General features: G+C 33.5%; 3 protein-coding genes across 3 annotated transcripts in view; 1 reads left to right on the top strand and 2 right to left on the bottom strand.

Annotated features, from left to right (window-relative positions):
• LOC111503957 (uncharacterized) overlaps positions 1 to 18,892 on the top strand; it is a 130,560-nt gene that overhangs the window by 40,349 nt on the left and 71,319 nt on the right. The gene's annotated exons all lie outside the window — the stretch shown is intronic.
• Positions 1,555 to 8,958, bottom strand: LOC111503960 (retinaldehyde-binding protein 1). Its single transcript, XM_023158411.2, has 6 exons — positions 7,785 to 8,958; positions 7,600 to 7,708; positions 7,282 to 7,376; positions 7,079 to 7,229; positions 4,147 to 4,451; positions 1,555 to 1,768 (listed from the first exon to the last, which is right to left on the bottom strand). Exons 2-6 carry the CDS (start codon positions 7,673 to 7,675, stop codon positions 1,556 to 1,558), a joined length of 840 nt encoding a protein of 279 aa, XP_023014179.2. The 5' UTR covers positions 7,676 to 7,708; positions 7,785 to 8,958; the 3' UTR covers position 1,555.
• Positions 10,676 to 17,097, bottom strand: LOC111503961 (alpha-tocopherol transfer protein-like). Its single transcript, XM_023158412.2, has 7 exons — positions 15,951 to 17,097; positions 15,812 to 15,897; positions 11,455 to 11,649; positions 11,255 to 11,401; positions 11,053 to 11,163; positions 10,857 to 10,998; positions 10,676 to 10,807 (listed from the first exon to the last, which is right to left on the bottom strand). Exons 1-7 carry the CDS (start codon positions 16,012 to 16,014, stop codon positions 10,776 to 10,778), a joined length of 777 nt encoding a protein of 258 aa, XP_023014180.2. The 5' UTR covers positions 16,015 to 17,097; the 3' UTR covers positions 10,676 to 10,775.

The raw sequence follows: 18,892 nt of genomic DNA, 5'->3' as shown, positions 1-18,892 counted from the left end.
GAAGATTCTGTTCCAAGTATCGAATAAATGTGTAAGTTCGTTCTTGATAACGTATACATTAACAATCGAAACGAAAACAAGGTCTTGTAAGAGAATAAAAATACCTTTAATCAAAGTATTGTTGGTGAAACGAAAATAGTGTTTTCATATTGCTGGTTCATGGTAAAAATGATTTCGAAAGTTGGGCCTGAAAAGGTGTTAACAGATTTGAAATCTGTTATTTCTCATGTTATTTTTGATGATTTCAACAACCCATTCATCTTTATTTCATTCGTCCTTATTCCCAACATTTCAAATGTATCAATACCTGAACTTACAACATTCAGCGCCATCTCTTACTTACTAGATTGGATGAAAGAGTCGTAGGCTAACACATAGATGGTGCTACTAGTATCGAATCCATATGATTTTTAGTCAACCCTAACCTACAAAAGATACGCGTTTAAATTTCACAGCTGTTGGACTATTAGTTCGTGGAATAGAACATTTTGAGTGAAGCTACATTTGTTAGTTTGAAAAAAATGGGTAGAAAGGAGTTCCGTGTGTTAAGAAGCATTGCTTTTTGGCGAAAAACAATACTGTTGAAGCCAAGAGAGGCTGATACCGACGAAAACATCAAGAAAGTTCATAAAATAATTTTGGATGACCGCAAAGTTGAGTGAGATGGCTGAGGCTCCACCCCGAAACATACCCTGAAGTATTTTAGAAATTTTAGAAATTGGATTTTTTTTCAAACAGCTAATTTATCAAATGCAGTAATTTTTTGCTTTTTTACATTTGTATTTATTTTCAAATTAAATATTCTGATTATTTCATAGATCTGTAGAAGGTAACAATCCTAAAAAAACTATTTCAAATATAAATTGTCCTCAAAATAAAATATTTAAACAAAATTAATTTTCACGATATTTCAATTACCTTCGCATCATACAGAATATATCATTGAAAAATGATATATTCCAAGTCTGACCACTATCTTCATCTTCTATCTGCACTTACCTTACTTACTTACTACCTTACTTACTATCTTCAACGCGATGTGCTAAAAAGCGTCGGTCGCCTTTTTTGAAGTTCTTTGTCGCAACTAACTGTTTTAATGGCTTTTTAGTGGCGCCCTCAAGGAGCATTGCGGGTAAAAATATCTCAGTGACTTTGTGGATGAATTATAGTGCCACTTGCTTAAGACGACTATGTTGCTTTCTTTGATGTACCGACATGTTTGCATTCTTGAAATTATTTCACTCTCAGATAATACCGAATGGACTATAATTTATAATGTTCTTCAAGAACCCCCTTTCAAACAACATAAGGAGGTAAAGTGGTAGAACAAACCTGTGGTGTTCTACACTGCAGTTTTGAACTTCGCCTTTTGGATGTTATATTGTATTTCACCCAATAAAGACCATTATTATTATTATTATAAAAAAGAAGATTGAATATTTTCAATTGGGACATTGTTGCTATTCTTTTTTCTTATAATTCTACAGTATCAGAATATTTCATGAAATCTTACATAGAGTGACACTGATGAGAATGTTAAAAAAACAGATCTAATTTATGTCGTTTTTTCAACTTTATTTTCTGCCAAATTTTCCAAAAATCTAGTTCGATTTACTTCGAAACTTTCGACGATCTGGGAGCTCCTTTCGTATAGTATGCAGTGATATTTGCTATAATCTGTATCTTTTTTTCCACCATATTCCACTGGCAGCGACTCTTTGTCCACGTGTTGATAGAGCGAGTCATAGTCGTTGAAATGGAAGTACACCTGGAAAATTATTGTTATGGGAGTTTTATATACAGTGTGACCCATTTTTAATGAAAACACCCCTCTAAAATTTGAAGTTGTAAACCGATTTTAATAATTTTTTTTTGAAATGTCAAGTACTAAAAGGTCTACCTTGGGACAAAATTTGAAATGTTTATTAAAGTTTCAGGGCATACTACGATATTTTTTCTTAGTCGAAAATCGGGATTTTTTATTAGCGATTTTTTTATTCAAAAAATCACTACGCCACTGGATTCAGAGTGCCTCTAAACAGGTGTGACCAAAATTTCATGAAAAAATATTCATTATTAACAAAGTTATGACAACACAAAAATTCGAACACTCACACAGCTAACAGTCACAAAAAACACCCTATATCAACAGCGTAAATATTTTTAATGAAAATAACGGAATTACATTCAAGTTTTCACGCAAATTAACTAAAACTAAGAACTAATATTTCAATTTAAATCTTAGTTGCCATGGAAATGGCAACAGTTTGACACTTGTGAAAGATTTAAATGTATTATTGTCAACAATATTCACCTTACAGTTCTTCGAATTATTTTGTGTCATGGCTGCAAGATTGAGCGTAAGAGAGAAAATAGAAATTGTACGCCTTTCGGGAGATGACGTTAGAAGTGCTAGAGAGGTTTGTAGAGTATTTAATGAGAGACATCCAGATCTTCCTCGTATTAGCTGCGGTACGGTAAATAAAATAAATAAAATATTCAATTAAACAGGTGCAGTATCAAAAATGATGGTAAAAAGTAATCCTGTACAAATACGAAACAGGAATGACAGGAATGATCAAATCATTTTAGATTATTTCGGAAATAATCCTAATGCCAGTATAAGGAATGCCACTTTAGATTTGAATATTCCACGAGAAACTATTCGGAGATGTCTCAAGGCGAAGAATATTAAACCTCTCAAGCCAAAATTTTTACACACACTTCAAGACGGCGACGAAGCAAGACGCCTGGAATATTGTTTATGGGCCCAAGGGGAATATTTGAACAATAGAAATTTCCTAAAAAATATTTTATATACAGACGAAGCCACTTTCACTACAAATGGAGTAGTGTCATCATAGAATTGTCGCTATTGGGCAGCGAATAATCCCAACTGGGTAATAAACTGTAAAAGCCAGTATTCCCAAAAAATCAACGTCTGGTGTGGGATATTGAACGAACGAATCATTGGTCCTTTCTTTTTTGAGGAAAACATTAACGCGCAGAGGTTTCTAGAATTTTTAAACACAGAGTTTTGGGATGCTATTCACGAGCTGCCAATCAATGAACGATCAAATTTAATTGTCCAGTTAGATGGGTGTTCAGTTCATTATGCCAGAGCTGTGAGGCAATGGCTTAACGAACATTTTCCAAACCGATGGATAGGCCGTGGTAGTCCGTTTATAGAGTGGCCACCCAGATCTCCAGACCTCACACTTTTGGACTTTTTTCTCTGGGGACTTCTCACACAAAAGGTTTACAAAAACCGCTCACGAGATAGAAATGAACTTTGTGGAAGAATTCGACAGGTATGTGCAGATATTAGCCCTCAAGAACTAAGGAACGTAATCAGAAACATTCGTAAGCGCTACGACACATGTATCGAAATACGTGGTGGATTAGTAGAGACTACTAGAATATGAGTTAGAATCAATTGTTGCACTGAATCGGAACATTTCAATAATTAGTTTTAGTTACGTTTATTAAAATTTTTTGCTTCATTGTTAGTTGAATTGTGTGAATGTAATTCCGTTATTTTCATTAAAAATATTTACGCTCTTTGTTTTTTTTTTCATCTGGCGGCACTTTATTGTTGAAATCATAAAAAAATGATATATTGTGACTGTTAGCTGTGTGAGTTTTCGAATTTTTGAGTTGTCATAACTTTGTTAATAATGAATATTTTTTCATGAAATTTTGGTTACACCTATTTAGAGACACTCTGAATCCAGTGGCGTAGTATTTTTTTCAATAAAAAATTTTTTTCAATAAAAAAATCGCTACTAAAAAATCCCGATTTTCGACTAAGAAAAAATATCGTAGTATGCCCTGAAACTTTAATAAACATTTCAAATTTTGTCCCAAGGTAGACCTTTTAGTACTTGACATTTCAAAAAAAAATATTATTAAAATCGGTTTACGACTTCAAATTTTAGGGGGGTGTTTCCATTAAAAATGGGTCACAGTGTAGGTACGTACACAAATGAGAAATGATTTTCAACTATTGTGAAAAAATTATCATTTGCAATTGCACATTTATCAGTGAAAAAAATACCTGCTCAAGAGTGAATCTATTTCAATAAGTTCAATCTAATCATAATCATTATCATAACTAAAATCTTAAAGTTTGTCTCTTTTGCGTACCCTGTCTTTGATGTATTTCGGAAGGAAAGGCCAAATGAAGTTAATGGCGGCTTTGATCAAGAAATTATTGTTGATAACGTGAAACCGGTAGTCCTTTATTGGCATAGTCGTCGCTCTTTTCAAGATCATCTTTATCGAGAACGGATTCAGCCATTTCATGAGTTTCCAAGAGAAATTCGCTACGTCGATCAAGATACAGACTCCGTTTTTGAAGAGCGATAAGTCCTCAGAGAGAGCCTCTGCGAAGAAGTCGTCCACGGATACCACGTCCTCCACTAGGTCCATCGTGCCATACTCCATATTTCCTGCAAGGTTTTTTTGAACATTTAAAAAATAAAACTGAAGATGGAGCACAATCAGAAGAAACTGTTTATTCATTCAAGCCAACAAATTGCCCTCCATAACCCTCCTATAAGTATGAAGAACATCGAGTGTCTTGGTATAAATCCAAGAAATTCGATTGATGGCCTATTTATTATCAGAAGCTGATGTCCAATGAAATTGTCTCTTGGACTTATATCAACACTCTATATTTTTCATATCTATATGATTTCCTGAACTCGGATGTCACGCATTTAATGAATCACAGCTTTTTATATGACTTGACAAATTATTAAATGCAATCAGACCAGAACTATACAACGAGTCACAACCTATATTTTCTCTGTTGATATAAAAATTTCCTATTTTATTTCTAGTGGAGTGTGTGATCACTTGGATAATTTGGCAACATATTGTGTTTAATTTTAATTATAAATATTAGCATATTCAGTGTTATTCTTTGTTTAGCAGACATAAGAGACAGTGTTTCCAACATGTATTCCACAGATGTGCGTTTATTACAACTTAATATTACCCTCATGGATCTGTTTTGAAGCTTCTGTAGTCTGTTTAGGTTTTCATTGCTCACAAAATAGAGTAATGTACTGCAATAGTCAAAGTGGGGTGCTATTATTGATTTATAAATTGTTAATTTTGCATATTCACTAATTTTATTTTTCAATCTATATAAAAGATGAATTTTCGTGGCTATTTTCTTCTGAATATAACTACAGTGCGCATTAAAGTTCAATTCTTGATCTAATACCACTCCCAGATATTTAAAAGTTGTTCCCTTTCAATGATGATATTATCAATATAAAGATTCAATGACAGCTGTTTATCTTGCAGTTGTCTCAAACGATATTTGCTACCTATTAATATGCATTTTGTTTTATTAACATTTAACTCGAGGCCACTCGTTTATATTTGATAGTTCCTCATTCAAACATTCTGAGATTTCATTAGTTGTCCCAGAACAGTACAAAATAGTGTCGTCGGCAAACAGTTTTATTTTACACCTTCTAACATGTTTCACAATATCATTTACGTACAGCAAGAATAGCAGGGGACCCAACACTGACCATTGAGGGACTCCTGAAATTACATTTAAAGTACTAGATGTCACTTGATTATATTTAACTAGCTGCTTCCGCTGAAACCACAAATTTGCGGCTGGCTTCTGCGGATGGCAAGGATGAGCAACCAAGTGTTGCTCATCCTTGCATTTGGCTGCAACATATTGATGATGAGCCAAAAGCCCGAAACACGTGTCTATAGTTTGCCTTTTTTAAGTACCCGAGAAGGATCTGCTGTCTTCATCAAATCTGCCCTGCACATGATTCAGTGTCCACATTATTGTTAGCCAGGGGAATAGTTGTGCTTCAGCAGGCATTTACCAGATCCCAGTTAGTGGGAATCTTGGCAGGGGTGAATGTTTCAAATTTCTATTCGGAATGTTTTTTTTACTCTGCTAATACAAACTTAATGTGATAGAAGGGATATAATTAATTCCTATGTCACAATAAACTAATAGTCGCTTTAATTACATATATCAAATGATGGAACGTCATGCTCAGGCTATTAATACTAGTTAAATAGAAAAATACTATGATTTCGTGTGTTCAGGTAGAAATTATTTTCTCGTTACGATTATGGGTCTTCTAAATATTAATCGTTAATCATAACTCAATCCAGAAACACCGAAATATTCCAAGTAATATTTAGCTAGTTTTATTTTGATTCCAAAGTAGGATTGTTTTAAATGTTTGGGAATAGTTTTAGGTACACATTTAATTCTCAATACTACTCATTATGAATTATTTCAACAGCTCTCTTTTTAATTTTAGTAATAACTGGAAAAGCGGAATAACCGGCATAGTACCTACTGAAATGGTTCAGAGACGATTTGAGAAAACAATTAACAAATGTCAATAATATTACCTCCTCCGAAATTATTAATGATAATGGAGTGCCACAGGGTAGTACACTTGGGCCCTTACCCTTCCTTCTGTATATAAATGTACTTGTTTCCGAGATCTCTGAGTGCAAAAATTTGTTTTTTTTTCATCTAGCGGCACTTTATTGTTGAAATCATAAAAAAATATTCTCATGGCTATATCTGTTGATATAGGGTGTTTTTTGTGACTGTTAGCTGTGTGAGTTTTCGAATAATTGAGTTGTCATAACTTTGTTAATAATGAATATTTTTTCATAAAATTTTGGTCACACCTGTTTAGAGGCACTCTGAATCCAGTGGCGTAGTGATTTTTTCAATAAAAAAACCGCCAATAAAAAAATCCCGATTTTCGACTAAAAAAAAATATCGTAGTATGCCCTGAAACTTTAATAAACATTTCAAATTCTGTCCCAAGGTAGACCTTTCAGTACTTGACATTTAAAAAAAATTATTAAAATCGATTTACAACTTCAAATTTTAGGGGGGTGTTTCCATTAAAAATGGGTCACCCTGTATATATTTGTAAATCACTGTTTGAATATTTTGACATTAGCGTAGTGATAGTTAGGATCAAATATATTGTATATTAGCTTATGCGCCATCAATGCGGTTTGAGATTTTTAAAATAATGGTATGTCGAGGAATTTGTCTCACCTATTTTGGCTATGTAAATTATCCTCCCTTCCTTATCATATTCATTGGGGACAATTCTAATGTCTTTTTCTATGATGGATCTCTTGTCTTCCGGACTTCCTCGCGTGAACCAACCGGGGCATTCTTCTAGCAATTCGTAGAACGTTTTCAGCTGAAAGTAATACCGTTTTCAACGTCCGTTTTCAATTTCGTGAAAAACTTACCCTTTTCAATGCTTCTTCTACATCGAAATCGGTACAGTACAGAAACCTCTGCAAATATCCATCGTCGCTTTCAAGGTTTCGCAAGAGATCGTCTTCTGGAATGTCAGAATATTTTTACATTAATCGTTGGATCATACTATATGAATGCGGGTGTTTTGAAGCTCATTTTCAACTAGAATATTCAAAGAAAAAAATCTAGATAACGTTCTCATAGAATTTTTGATTCAATTCTTGAAAGGTTAATTTTTGCGAAACAAATCTAGTGTCCCATAAAATAGAATAGTTGGTACGATTGAATACTGTTTTTCATTTACTCACCCTTCATCAACCGCCTTAATTCAATTAGATATTTTTGCCTTTCCGCGTAGGTTTTTTCCACTTGGTCACCTGGCATTATTTTTTGAACCACAACTCGCAAGTTCTGTTTCTGAAGTATTAAAATTGAATATCAAAAATGAATCGTTTTCAACTTGTCAAATTTTCGATTATGTATAGGTACTCACCGTTGTAGAATATTGAACTGTTCGACTATTAGCTGTGAAACTACTGATTATTCCGGTATCATCGAGTCACATTAAACACACATGGATGTTTTAGTGACTTTGCACGTCATTAATTGATTAGTTCCATGTAATTTTTCTAATGTATCCGTCGCGATTTTCTTGTTTTCTTATCCTGAATTGTCCAGTAGCGAGTCGGTCACTTCTTATTTACTACAAATAGTCCTTGAACCCGTTTAATATTGAGTCCATTTGTTGTTAGATAATATAAAAAATGTCAGATTCCTATACAAGAATTGAGTAACGGATAAATAATATTATTGATGAAAATCCATCAAATCTACAAATCGCTAGCAAATCACAAACCATACTCTAATCTCCACAAGATATTTGAAGCTAATTTTCGGTTTTGTTAGCCGTGTTCTACAGGTTTTTATGCCTGATGTTTCTTCTACTACTGCGGTATACATCATCTATGGCGATGAGTCAATACTCTAGACATTATCACAGAACATACTAGGTATATCCAACATTTGAGTCTCTAGTTTCCTTCCACTGGTGGTGAGCATGGCATTGTATCTATTGGTCGAATTAAAGGACCTCATTTTACGATTGTAATTTAGTACAGGTAGCCAAACTTCATTGATGTTAACCCCCTGTTATTCTCTATTCAAGCGCAATAAAGTAGGTAGGTACCTTCTAGGTGTGAGTTTTGCTTCTGCTGATTTGTAAGTTTGCTAATTATAAATATCGGCGTTCAAGATTACGTTTTTGTCCCAATTTCTCTTATGTTGTATTTGAATGGTCTATTTTCTCTACCTACCGATGAAAAATTCACTTTATTCATAAACGACGCCACTCATATCAGGGGAGAAAAATGCGAAATGGGGATTGACTCGAGCGTCTTTGAGACATATTAGGTTGCAAAGTTTAGATGATAAGAAGAAAAAATGTTATATAATATATACCTTTTCATCGGTGGAGGAAGCAGCTATAGATTTTTAAATATGTAAAAAAATACTGTTGCATGAACATACTCGAGCGCGTCAGATATTGATAGCTTCAATGTCCTACGTATTTTTAATAATGTTGGTATGTTAATCTGATCGTTTGCATGATGTGGGTGGTTGTACGTAAATTTAATCGAGCGCGTCAGATTTTCTAAAGAGGTGTTCAGTGCAACAAAAAAAAGCTCTCATTCAATAATCTGACGCAAACTCGAGGCCATTATTATAATAAGCAAAAAAAATCGCCATTTTGAAATACTCAAGCGCGTCAGATTAAGATATATATGGTTCATCTTTATGTTTTAGACGTGCTGTCTCATAATCTGACGATTATCTAGAGGGATTTGCTTAATCTGACAAAAACAATGTTTTTTTTAAATTTGTTTTAGTTCATTGAACTTAATTAATTGAAAAGCTCAGGAAATAGCATGCAAATAAATAAGTGTATGTTTTTTAAGTAGAATGCTTGTATTTATAGGAAAATAATTTTAAAAAAATGCTCAAAAAAAAATTAATTTTTTATAATCAATTGAAAAATTAATGGAGAAAAGAGAAATGAAACTTTCTATGTTTTTTATCACTTTTATTTGTAACTACCTTTACTGCAGTTTCGTCCTATAAGGACATTTTCAAACTTATATATTGTATAAGTTATACAATATATAAGTTTCAAAATGTCCTTATATATTGTATAAGTTATACAATATATAAGTTTGAAAATGTCCTTATAGGACGAAACATAGAAAAACATAGAAAGTTTAATTTCTCTTGTCTTCATTATGATTTCCTACCACGTAATAACGGCTACATCCATCAATTAATTGAATAATTAATCATCATCTTCATCTTCATCACGAACGAGTCTCTGTGATCAGCCCTGATTGGCGTCTTGGCAACAGAATTCAGAGTGGGGACGGAGTGAGAGAGTAATAGATAGAGAAAAAAGGGAATAGAGAATAGAGGAATAGGAGAGGGAAATATAGGTATCACACAGCTGCACGCATTAAACTTTATCGACGAACTTTTTGTTATTTCGGCTTGCGGAAATCGTCAGATTATACATTTTTCGTTATCCTTGAATTATTTCCTTCAAAATAAAAAAAAATTAGCTACGCTCGAGAATGTCGAAATGACGTTATTTTTTTTACAACTTCGCTGCTCTCCCCTTTCTTTACGTCACTCTCAAATTGTCAGATTACTGGAATATACACTTTTTAGCAGGTAATTAACTCACCCTACCTTAATCTGACGCGCTCGAGAATTTCTGATGATCTTATTAATCTGATCCTTTATCCCTCATAGGCGGCCTTATGTATGGGGCTCATATTTGGTGGAGGTATTTAACCGGGTACAAGGTATCCCCCTGTATATCAATCTGCCGCGCTTCAGTAATCCCGAAATTCCCGCTTGGGCTCCCCTATTATCAATTGTGCCTTGGGAGAAAGGTAGAGGAATTGAAGGCTGTTCCACTAACATATTATTGAAAATGAGATGGGCATTAAACTCTGAGGAATCAACATACACAATGAACTGGGTTTTGAGGATCACATCATGTCATTTCTGCATGATAAGAATTTTGGTCTAGACGTTTTGCTGTTACTTCTCTCCACTAGAAGGGTATACCCTTCTGGAGTAGTTGTTCAACAGCAATTAGAGCAATTAGATATATGTGTAATGCTATAGCTACGTGTATACGTTTCTCCCTATATAGGCTATAAAAATAATGTGTCATCAATTATTCTAATCCACTTTACTTGTTTCCAATTTTTGTTATAGAGTAAATAATTTTTTTAATTGGTCACCGAGTTAATGCCGTTGTTTGATGTATCACATCAGTATTTATGGACGTAATATTCGCTTCGATTCAGGAAATGAACTCTCAAGTAATTTGCCGTTATCGGTAATTTAATTCGCTTACAATTTCATTAATTATTCATGAATTTTCCACTCACAAATAAAAAGTTTCCTATTCTTCCAAGGATTTGCTTCAGTAAAACTCGTATCCACAAATAGCTAGTTCTGAAAAATAGTAAAATTATTAATTGCGAAACTTCACACGCGGAACAACCTTTTTGTGTTTTTTTCGTATATAAAACTGTCAACCATCTGTCGTACGCTAAACTGTCGCTTGTTCCTTCAAGTTCTGGGGGTAAGACATCCCTTCCGATTGTGGCTGTCATTAGTTCATAATTGTGTCCACAAATAGTTATCTGAAAGAGGGTATTTTCAGTTCTTGAATACATTTCATCAAAATCTCGCCTCACCAACTTCCTCATTCTTTCTTCAATGAAAGGTTTGAACAAGGAATATACAAGGTGGAACATTTTTGGTTGTCTCACCACGTAGACGTGTAAGAGCCTCATAGGAAGGCATTCCTGCAAAACAGACATAAATTGCAACTGTTTTCTTATACCTACATCTATTGAAGCGAATCTTCATTTCTCAAAGTTATGATTTTTTCCTCACCGACATGAAAAATACCATCCTTTTCGCGAATTTTGGAGACAACCCGTAAAGATGCTTCAAAGAAAAATTATTCAAATCGACAATTACGTCGATAGACTTTATCTCCTTCGTTCTTGCATAGACCAGCTCGCATAACAGACCTGCAACCTATCGATTTTTATTGAACCGTGGCGAGAATACATTGAAACGGTGGAATTTACCTCCAATATTTCATCTACTGCGATTTGCTGTGGGTCCCACTTTTCTATGCGTATCCAAATTACTTTTTGTTCTTGCAGACCAGGTTCGTCTAAAACGTCCACAATTTGGGATCCAAGGATTGTTTCTAGTCGGGATTTTCTGTGCCTCAACCATTTATGTCGCCTTCTGTTGATGAAACTTTCGAAATTCTTCAGCTAAAAAATAGTATACGAGTTCACGATACAAACATTTCCGAAATTGGTTGACAAATTCTCTTCTTCGATTGCTTAGGTCTTTTATTGTCTAAAAAAAGATTTGACGGATTCGAAATTTATTAAAAAAACAATAAAACATAAAAAATATTATAATAACAGAACCAAACTACTAGGTATTACGATGATAATGTTACTTGTTGAGTAAAAAAACTGAAATTGAAGACGTTTATCAGACAATTATCCATCCTGGTGAATCAGACTCAGTGACAAAATGTCATTTAAAAACAGATGGTTCTTATTAAAATTAAAATGATCACTTATGTAAATAATAAGAAGAAACGGGCCTAGCACAATTCTTTGTGGTACACCTTTTTGAAATATTTGATTGTAATAATAGAGACTTTTTGTTTTCTGTCACTCAAATATGATTTCATAAGTTTGGGAGCTATTCCTCTGATACCATAATGAAAAAGTTTTTGAAGTAACATTTATGAATGATACCGTCGAAGGCCTTGCTCAAATTCAAGTATACAGCATATGCAAACGAGTTTTGTTCAAGTAAGAAATGAGTTCGGACAACAAAATCAAATAGAGCAGTTTCTGTGTTTTTTTTTAAAGATTTTTGCTTATTTTGGACAGTTCACTTTATTCGACATATTTGATGAAATTATTGTTAACTCAGTTGCTAGATTTACTAATTGCGTTTTTGGCTGGCTCGTTATTAAGTTTATTGATTATATTCCAAGGAGTTTTCGATTTTCTATCCTTATCTGTATCAGCTTGTACTGATCACTTTCTACTTTATTTAAATGTAATGTATGAGATTTTCTATATTCATTATGACCAGTTTTCAATATTTTATTGCTATGGGCCAAAGTCTATAGTGTACTTACTTTTTTCACCTCTTCGTTTGAGAATGTTTGTTTCGAGAGATCTATCAACATATGTCAAATCATTCCCATATCAACTAGATGGTTCGAAAAGTTCGTACGCTAACACACAGAGGGCGTACTAGTATTGAATCCATATGAATATTAGTTAACCTCAACCTTCAAGAGACACGTGTTCAAATTTCACATCTAGACCAGGGGTCTCCAAATTACGACCCGCGGGCCAAATCCGGCCCGCCAGTGTCATCAATCCGGCCCGCGACAGCCAATGATTACCTAATTGTTGTTATTATTGCTGTGATAAGTTGAAGAAGAAAACACAGAATGATAATTACTCGGTTTTATTTACTTGCAAGGTAAAACTTAACGACAGAAATGATGACAAAGAAAACTTAACTTGAGTATCTAAGTTTAAGCATATTAATAACTAACAAATAATTGAAATGAATCATGAATCACAGTAAAACAAAAACACTAATGAGATTTATGTAATTGTGATTTTCCACCGACAATACTTTGTAGTTGTGGATCAATTTTACTTGTACCAATTATCAAAAGAGATTTAAGATGCTCATCGGTTAATTGAGATCTGTAAACATTCTTTGTGTACTTCATCTTGGAAAACGTTTTCTCACACAAGTAAGTAGTACCAAAAACAGAAAACAACCCACGAGCAAATTTATGCAAATTATCAAATTGTTCCAGTGGAAGACTCTTATAAAATTCCAACAAAGATGAATTTTGATATTTGTTCTTAAGCATATTACTGCACCGTGAATCAATAGTTTCCATTTGGACTTCCGGAGCCAGGGTTTCAATGTCAGAATCAAAAGGATTTCAAAAAAGCTTAATTTCATTCGCAATACATCAAAATCTGAAAAACGAGTATCAAAATTTATTTTCAAAGCACTCAAAGTTTCGATTGCAAAATTGACGGGAAATTCAGTCTCTGTAGTGTGGCTGAATATTTCACATGTTTCAAAATGTGTGAAACATTTTTCTCGTAATCGCGATTGAAACAGTATTATTTTCTGCCTGAAGGATTTGATATTGGTGTATAAATTAGGGAGAAGCTGAGAAGGCTAACTTCCACATCCATTCAATATTTTCTAAATCGGCAAAAGGGCGCTGCTTCTCATTTAAAAAACTTTCGATCTCTGTTCGAAGTTCAAAAAAGCGCTTAAGGACTTTTCCGCAACTAAGCCAGCGTACGTCAGTATGATATGGTAATTCATTTTCTCCAATCTGTTGAATAAACTCGCGAAATTGTCGGTGATTCAGCCCAGTGGATCTGATAAAGTTAATAACTGATATGACTGGTTTTAGAACTTCAAACATATCCAAACATTTTCTGCACAAGGATTGTTGATGAATGATACAATGTAAGACTAATGGTTTTGAACCACCATCATTTTCTACAGCCTTTGACACAAGTGCAACCACTCCTTTATTTTTACCATACATATTTTTGCCTCCAGCAGTTGTTATAGATTTCAAATTTCTCCATCGGAGGTTCTCTTTATTAATGGCATTTTCAGCTCCCTTAAAAATATCTGCCCCAGTTGTCGTGTCGAGAATACTATCAATATCAAGAAGTTCATAGCTTCTATCTACCCCGCGAATAAAAATCAACGCCTGAGCAGTATCTGACACATCCGTTGACTCATCCAATGCTAGAAAAAACCACTCATGATGTCCATTTTTGTCAGACAGTTGAGATGATATATTTTCTGCGATGTCTTGCACCCTCCGAGCCACGGTGTTTGCTGACAAACTGACACTTTTAAATAAATTTACCTTCTCGGGGCATATTTCTTCGGCTACTGCAATCAAGCATTCTTTTATCATTTCTCCATCGGTGAATGGTTTGCCACGTTTTCCGATTTCAAGAGCCACACGAAACCTGGCGCGAGTTGCAGACTCTTGTTCAGTATTCGCTTTGGTGAACAAAGATTGCTGCGATTCGAGTCCGCGTTTCAAAGCTTCAAATTTTTCCTTCCGCAAACTTCCTGTATACTTGGAGTAACTTTGAAGATGTTTCGATTCATAGTATCGTTTAATGTTATAGTTTTTGAGAACAGCTATGGTTTCATTACAAATCAAACATAGCGCCTTATTACTGGACGCAATCACAAAATACTGAAAGTTCCATTTTTCTTGGAACGTTCTGCATTTACTGTCGATTTTTCGCTTCTTTTCCATACTAACAAATCATACATAAAACAATAAGTCAAATCAAAATACTTTTATTGACGGGTGTTCCCTTATTTCACTACGTAGGAAAGGCGCTTCCTTCGCCTTTCCTACGTAGACTAACTCGCAGTTGCGCCGCTAGCATTTTATATGTTATTATTACTGCCATCTCGAGGTGATCGGAATACACTAGCTAGAACCAGAACTTTCTCTAACCAACGCGGTAATTCGAAATATTTAATTACGCCTAATGCCACCTAGCGGGTAGCTGAAAAAGATAGTACATAGTACCACTACTCGCCACTAGATGTCGTTAAGTGTCACAATACACAATAATAATTGAAATGCAAAAAAAGCGTAAGTTTGCTTAGGTCACAATTGACCCTTGGAACAAACTGAAAAAAATCATAATGGCCCGAAGGCTTCAAAGTTTGGAGACCCCTGAGTATAATCCAAAAAACTATTTTCTTACATAAATTCAAATTATGTATCTTCATTCATTTGGTCAAAAATAGGCCCAAACATTCAAATTTGACTTTCAAAATCAATGGTGACCAACACAAACATGTGACAAGATAGGCAATCTAAAATGAATCAAGAAAGTTTAATAAACAAAAATTCCGGATTAATTTTAAAAAAATATTCACTGTTTGTATAGATATATTATCTGATGGGTGCATTTATGTTCATGTTGATAATCATATTCAAACATATATGTATGTATACGGTGCATTTTTTCCCTGCTATACACATTGCATGTTTCTTGGGAAAATAAATGGCTATTATTATTACTATTATTATTAAATTTTACTGTTTTTTCCCTATGTTAGCCTATGAACTTTTCAACCTAACTGTTATGTTAGTGCTTTCCAAAGGTTGATTGAATTTTTCAACTCTAGAAACTAGTCTCCTATCGTTTCTGCTTGATTTAATTGTCTAACCGTATTAGTCTGTTTTGCAAACTCATTTTGTATAACGCTGCGATGAATTGAGAAATTTATAAGGAATATGTTATCAGTTAATATCGAAAAATTTCAGAAAACATTTCGTAGACTTTTCTTCAGAAAAGATGTACTTACAGCTTTCAAAGCCTGAAATAAATCGTACTGATGACCAACCAAGAATCTCCTTAGGAAATCTTCATCCAGTCGCTGCACATCATTCTCTAAAAGACGAAAAACTGTCAGTAACCACTTCACGAGAAAATTTTCCTAATACCTCTCGCCAATTCTTCGAATTTCCGAAAAATTTCACTTTCACGATGACGTCTTACATCTCCCATCACTTTAACTGTGGACGAATGAGAATCTGCCTGATTTAATGACCTGGTATAGAATTCAGCAATTCAGCGAAAAAATATGTTGTGGAAATTCGAGGTCATTTCCAGAAGTGACAGTAAGTCAAAACACCACGTTCAGTTGCATTCGGATGCGTCAATATCATGAAGGTGGTTCATTGCACTTCACGTGATAGTGAAGGTTCGGGGACAAACTCAAAAATGTGATTGTTTTGGCGGCGATATACACTAGAAGCAATTTTAGATAAATGTCTTCGTATAAATGACTTTTAAACGATTTTGATGAATGTAAAGTGCCACATAGATAGTGTGGTGCAAACTTACTGACATGAGATTTCTGTCACAGTTGAAATTCGTCAATTGGTCGAAATGAAGTGGAAATATCTATCACTGCTGATCAAGAATTGAAGAATTCCGGAATAAGAAAAAGTTTAAATATGTTAGTATATTGACTTTTCAAATGGCCTCAAAATAGCCCTCAGTTTTGACTCAAAGTGTTCTATCCCACAAACTAAATAGTCCGACAGCTATGAAATTTGTGTGCGTGTCTTTTGAAGGTTAGGGTTAACTAAAAATCATTTGGATTTAATGATAGTAGCAACATCTGTGTGTTAGTCTAAAAATTTTTCAGCCCAATTTAACAAGATACTTTGAAATTTGTTTCCTATCTTCGGAAGTTTTTATTCTTCATTCATAAAAATAGAATAAGAAGCTAAAATAGTTTTTTCAGAGTTTTTGGGATTATTATGAATGGTCTTTCAAAAATCAAAATATCTGAGTATCGATTACTTATCTATGTCAATTTTGACGATAGAAGTTTCTATACGGGGGATATTGTATAATTTATACGGGTAGACTGATTAATGTTGCCACAAAGCGCCAATTTGTCCAAAAATATGGATTTAGATTCTACCAACTCTGTAATTCCCTGTATTACCCTGGAGGTTACCTTCTCAGAAGTGAAAAATGATTTACAATGATATACAAATATTTTTTTCTTGAAAGATTTTTTAGCGAGTCAAAGTCAATTTTTCAACCAATAAATTCACCGTTTTCACAAGGTTTTTAGCAAATAACTCAAAAAAGACAACATTTCATTAAAAAAAATTATTATTAGTGATAATGTAGCTCACAAGAAAACAATATAAACGGAGTTAAAGTTAATTAAAGACTGTTTCTTATTGATCAAATGCCAGAATTGATTACCAATCTAAAAACAAACTATTCTCGTGGGAAAACTCAAAGAACTTTCGTATGAAGTGCTTGAAAAACTCAATAATATTTTTTTTCATAAAAATAATAAAATCCAGAATGTTATGACGAAAATTATGTAGGTCGATATTGTTTCCAAGATATACTGATGTGTAAATCACTCCGTAATAACCATTCCAACGGACTAGAAATTTGACAGATTTGAGTGCCTTTTTTATTACACGCTTTATATTAGTTTCACCTGTATGTATGTATGTTTGTATGTTTGTTTCCTTGTAACTCTCAAGCTCCAGATCTGTATTGACAGAATTATCGGCATTATTACTTGATATATTCGCGGACAGATGGCGCTGTAAGTAACTCCTTGATATTTCTTGATCTATTTGCGGGCAGATGGCGCTGTACGTAAATATCAATTATTGATTGATCTATTCGACGGCAGATGGCGCTGTATGTACCTTCCTTGATATGTCTTGATCTAATCGCGGGAAGATGGCGCTGTATGTAACCTCCTTGATAGGTTGTTCAAAAGAAAATCAAAATAAAAAACATATTTTAAGAATTATAAGTGTTAGCGAAATTTTGTACTACAGATGAAATATTTAAAAATTTTAATATTTTCGATTACCCGTGATTCAGTACAGAAAAAAGTTTTGAACGAAACGGAAGATACATTTCAAAATCTAATTCGATTATTTGAAAGCAAACCAGAATATGGATTTCAACAATGAAAACTTTATCGTAAATTGTACACCTAAAAAATTCAGGTACTTAAATATTTAAAAAAATTGAAAAATTAGAATTGAGGTGCTTGACATACATATCAAATCAAAAGTTTGATTCGAAAAATAAAATTATTCATTGAAAAAATATTTTTAGTCCATTAATATTTTGAATGAAACTTCAAATCAAAACATCAACACTGAATTGTTTTTTGAAATTATTACAACAAATTTTCTCTTTACTTCGAAACAAATTTTACAACTGTCCGCCCTCTGTTGGAGACTTACTGCATCTCAGTATTACTATAGAATTTAAGACCTTAAACTTTATTATGTTGTTTGAGAGGAATTTTACATTCGTGTGCCGTCTGCTAAAGATTTATAATACTAGTGACTAGAACTTTAAAAAAAAATTATTTTTGACAATAAATCGGACTAAAAAATGACAAATAAATATAGTTTAAAAGTCTCAAAAACACGCTTTCATAGCATACGAAACTAAAAAAAAAGGAAAAACAAATATAGTTCAAAAAACACGCTTTTGAAGAACATTGAACTAAAAAGTTGAAAATATTTTTTTTAAATAAACTTAAAACAATAACGAACGAAAAAGCGTGGGCGCTTTGTGTCATATTTTTTGTATATCAAGCGCTCGTCGCTTTTAAGCTTATTAAAAAAATATTTTCAACTTTTTAGTTCGATGTTCTTTAAAAGCGTGTTTTTTAGTTTTTAAACTATATTTATTTTTCACTTTTTAGTTTCGTACGCTATAAAATCGTGTTTTTTAGTCTTTTTAAACTATATCACTGGAGTTTTTTCCCAACACCAAATCGTTATTTTTAACACCTCGACACGTGTTTCGATCACCAAGTGATCAGAGATTAAAACTGTTTTAATCTTCATCTTTGAAGATGATCACTTGGTGATCG

Source organism: Leptinotarsa decemlineata, unplaced genomic scaffold, assembly GCF_025532065.1.
Source record: "Leptinotarsa decemlineata unplaced genomic scaffold, Ldec_3_MD MMD2_P_RNA_scaffold_1, whole genome shotgun sequence".
NCBI lineage: Eukaryota > Metazoa > Arthropoda > Insecta > Coleoptera > Chrysomelidae > Leptinotarsa > Leptinotarsa decemlineata.
The sequence above is the reverse complement of the archived record's forward strand: the minus strand, read 5'-3'. Positions and strand labels throughout refer to the sequence as shown.

Coding starts and splice junctions, on each gene's coding strand:
- LOC111503961 (XM_023158412.2), bottom strand. CDS start 16,014: ATGGGAGATGTAAGACGTCATCGTGAAAGTGAAATTTTTCGGAAATTC. Junction 15,898..15,950: donor ATTCGAAGAATTGGCGAGAG/GTATTAGGAAAA, acceptor TTCGTCTTTTAG/AGAATGATGTGCAGCGACTG. Junction 11,164..11,254: donor GGATGGTATTTTTCATGTCG/GTGAGGAAAAAA, acceptor TCTGTTTTGCAG/GAATGCCTTCCTATGAGGCT.
- LOC111503960 (XM_023158411.2), bottom strand. CDS start 7,675: ATGCCAGGTGACCAAGTGGAAAAAACCTACGCGGAAAGGCAAAAATAT. Junction 7,230..7,281: donor TAGAAGAAGCATTGAAAAGG/GTAAGTTTTTCA, acceptor TATTACTTTCAG/CTGAAAACGTTCTACGAATT. Junction 4,452..7,078: donor AATTTACATAGCCAAAATAG/GTGAGACAAATT, acceptor AAAACCTTGCAG/GAAATATGGAGTATGGCACG.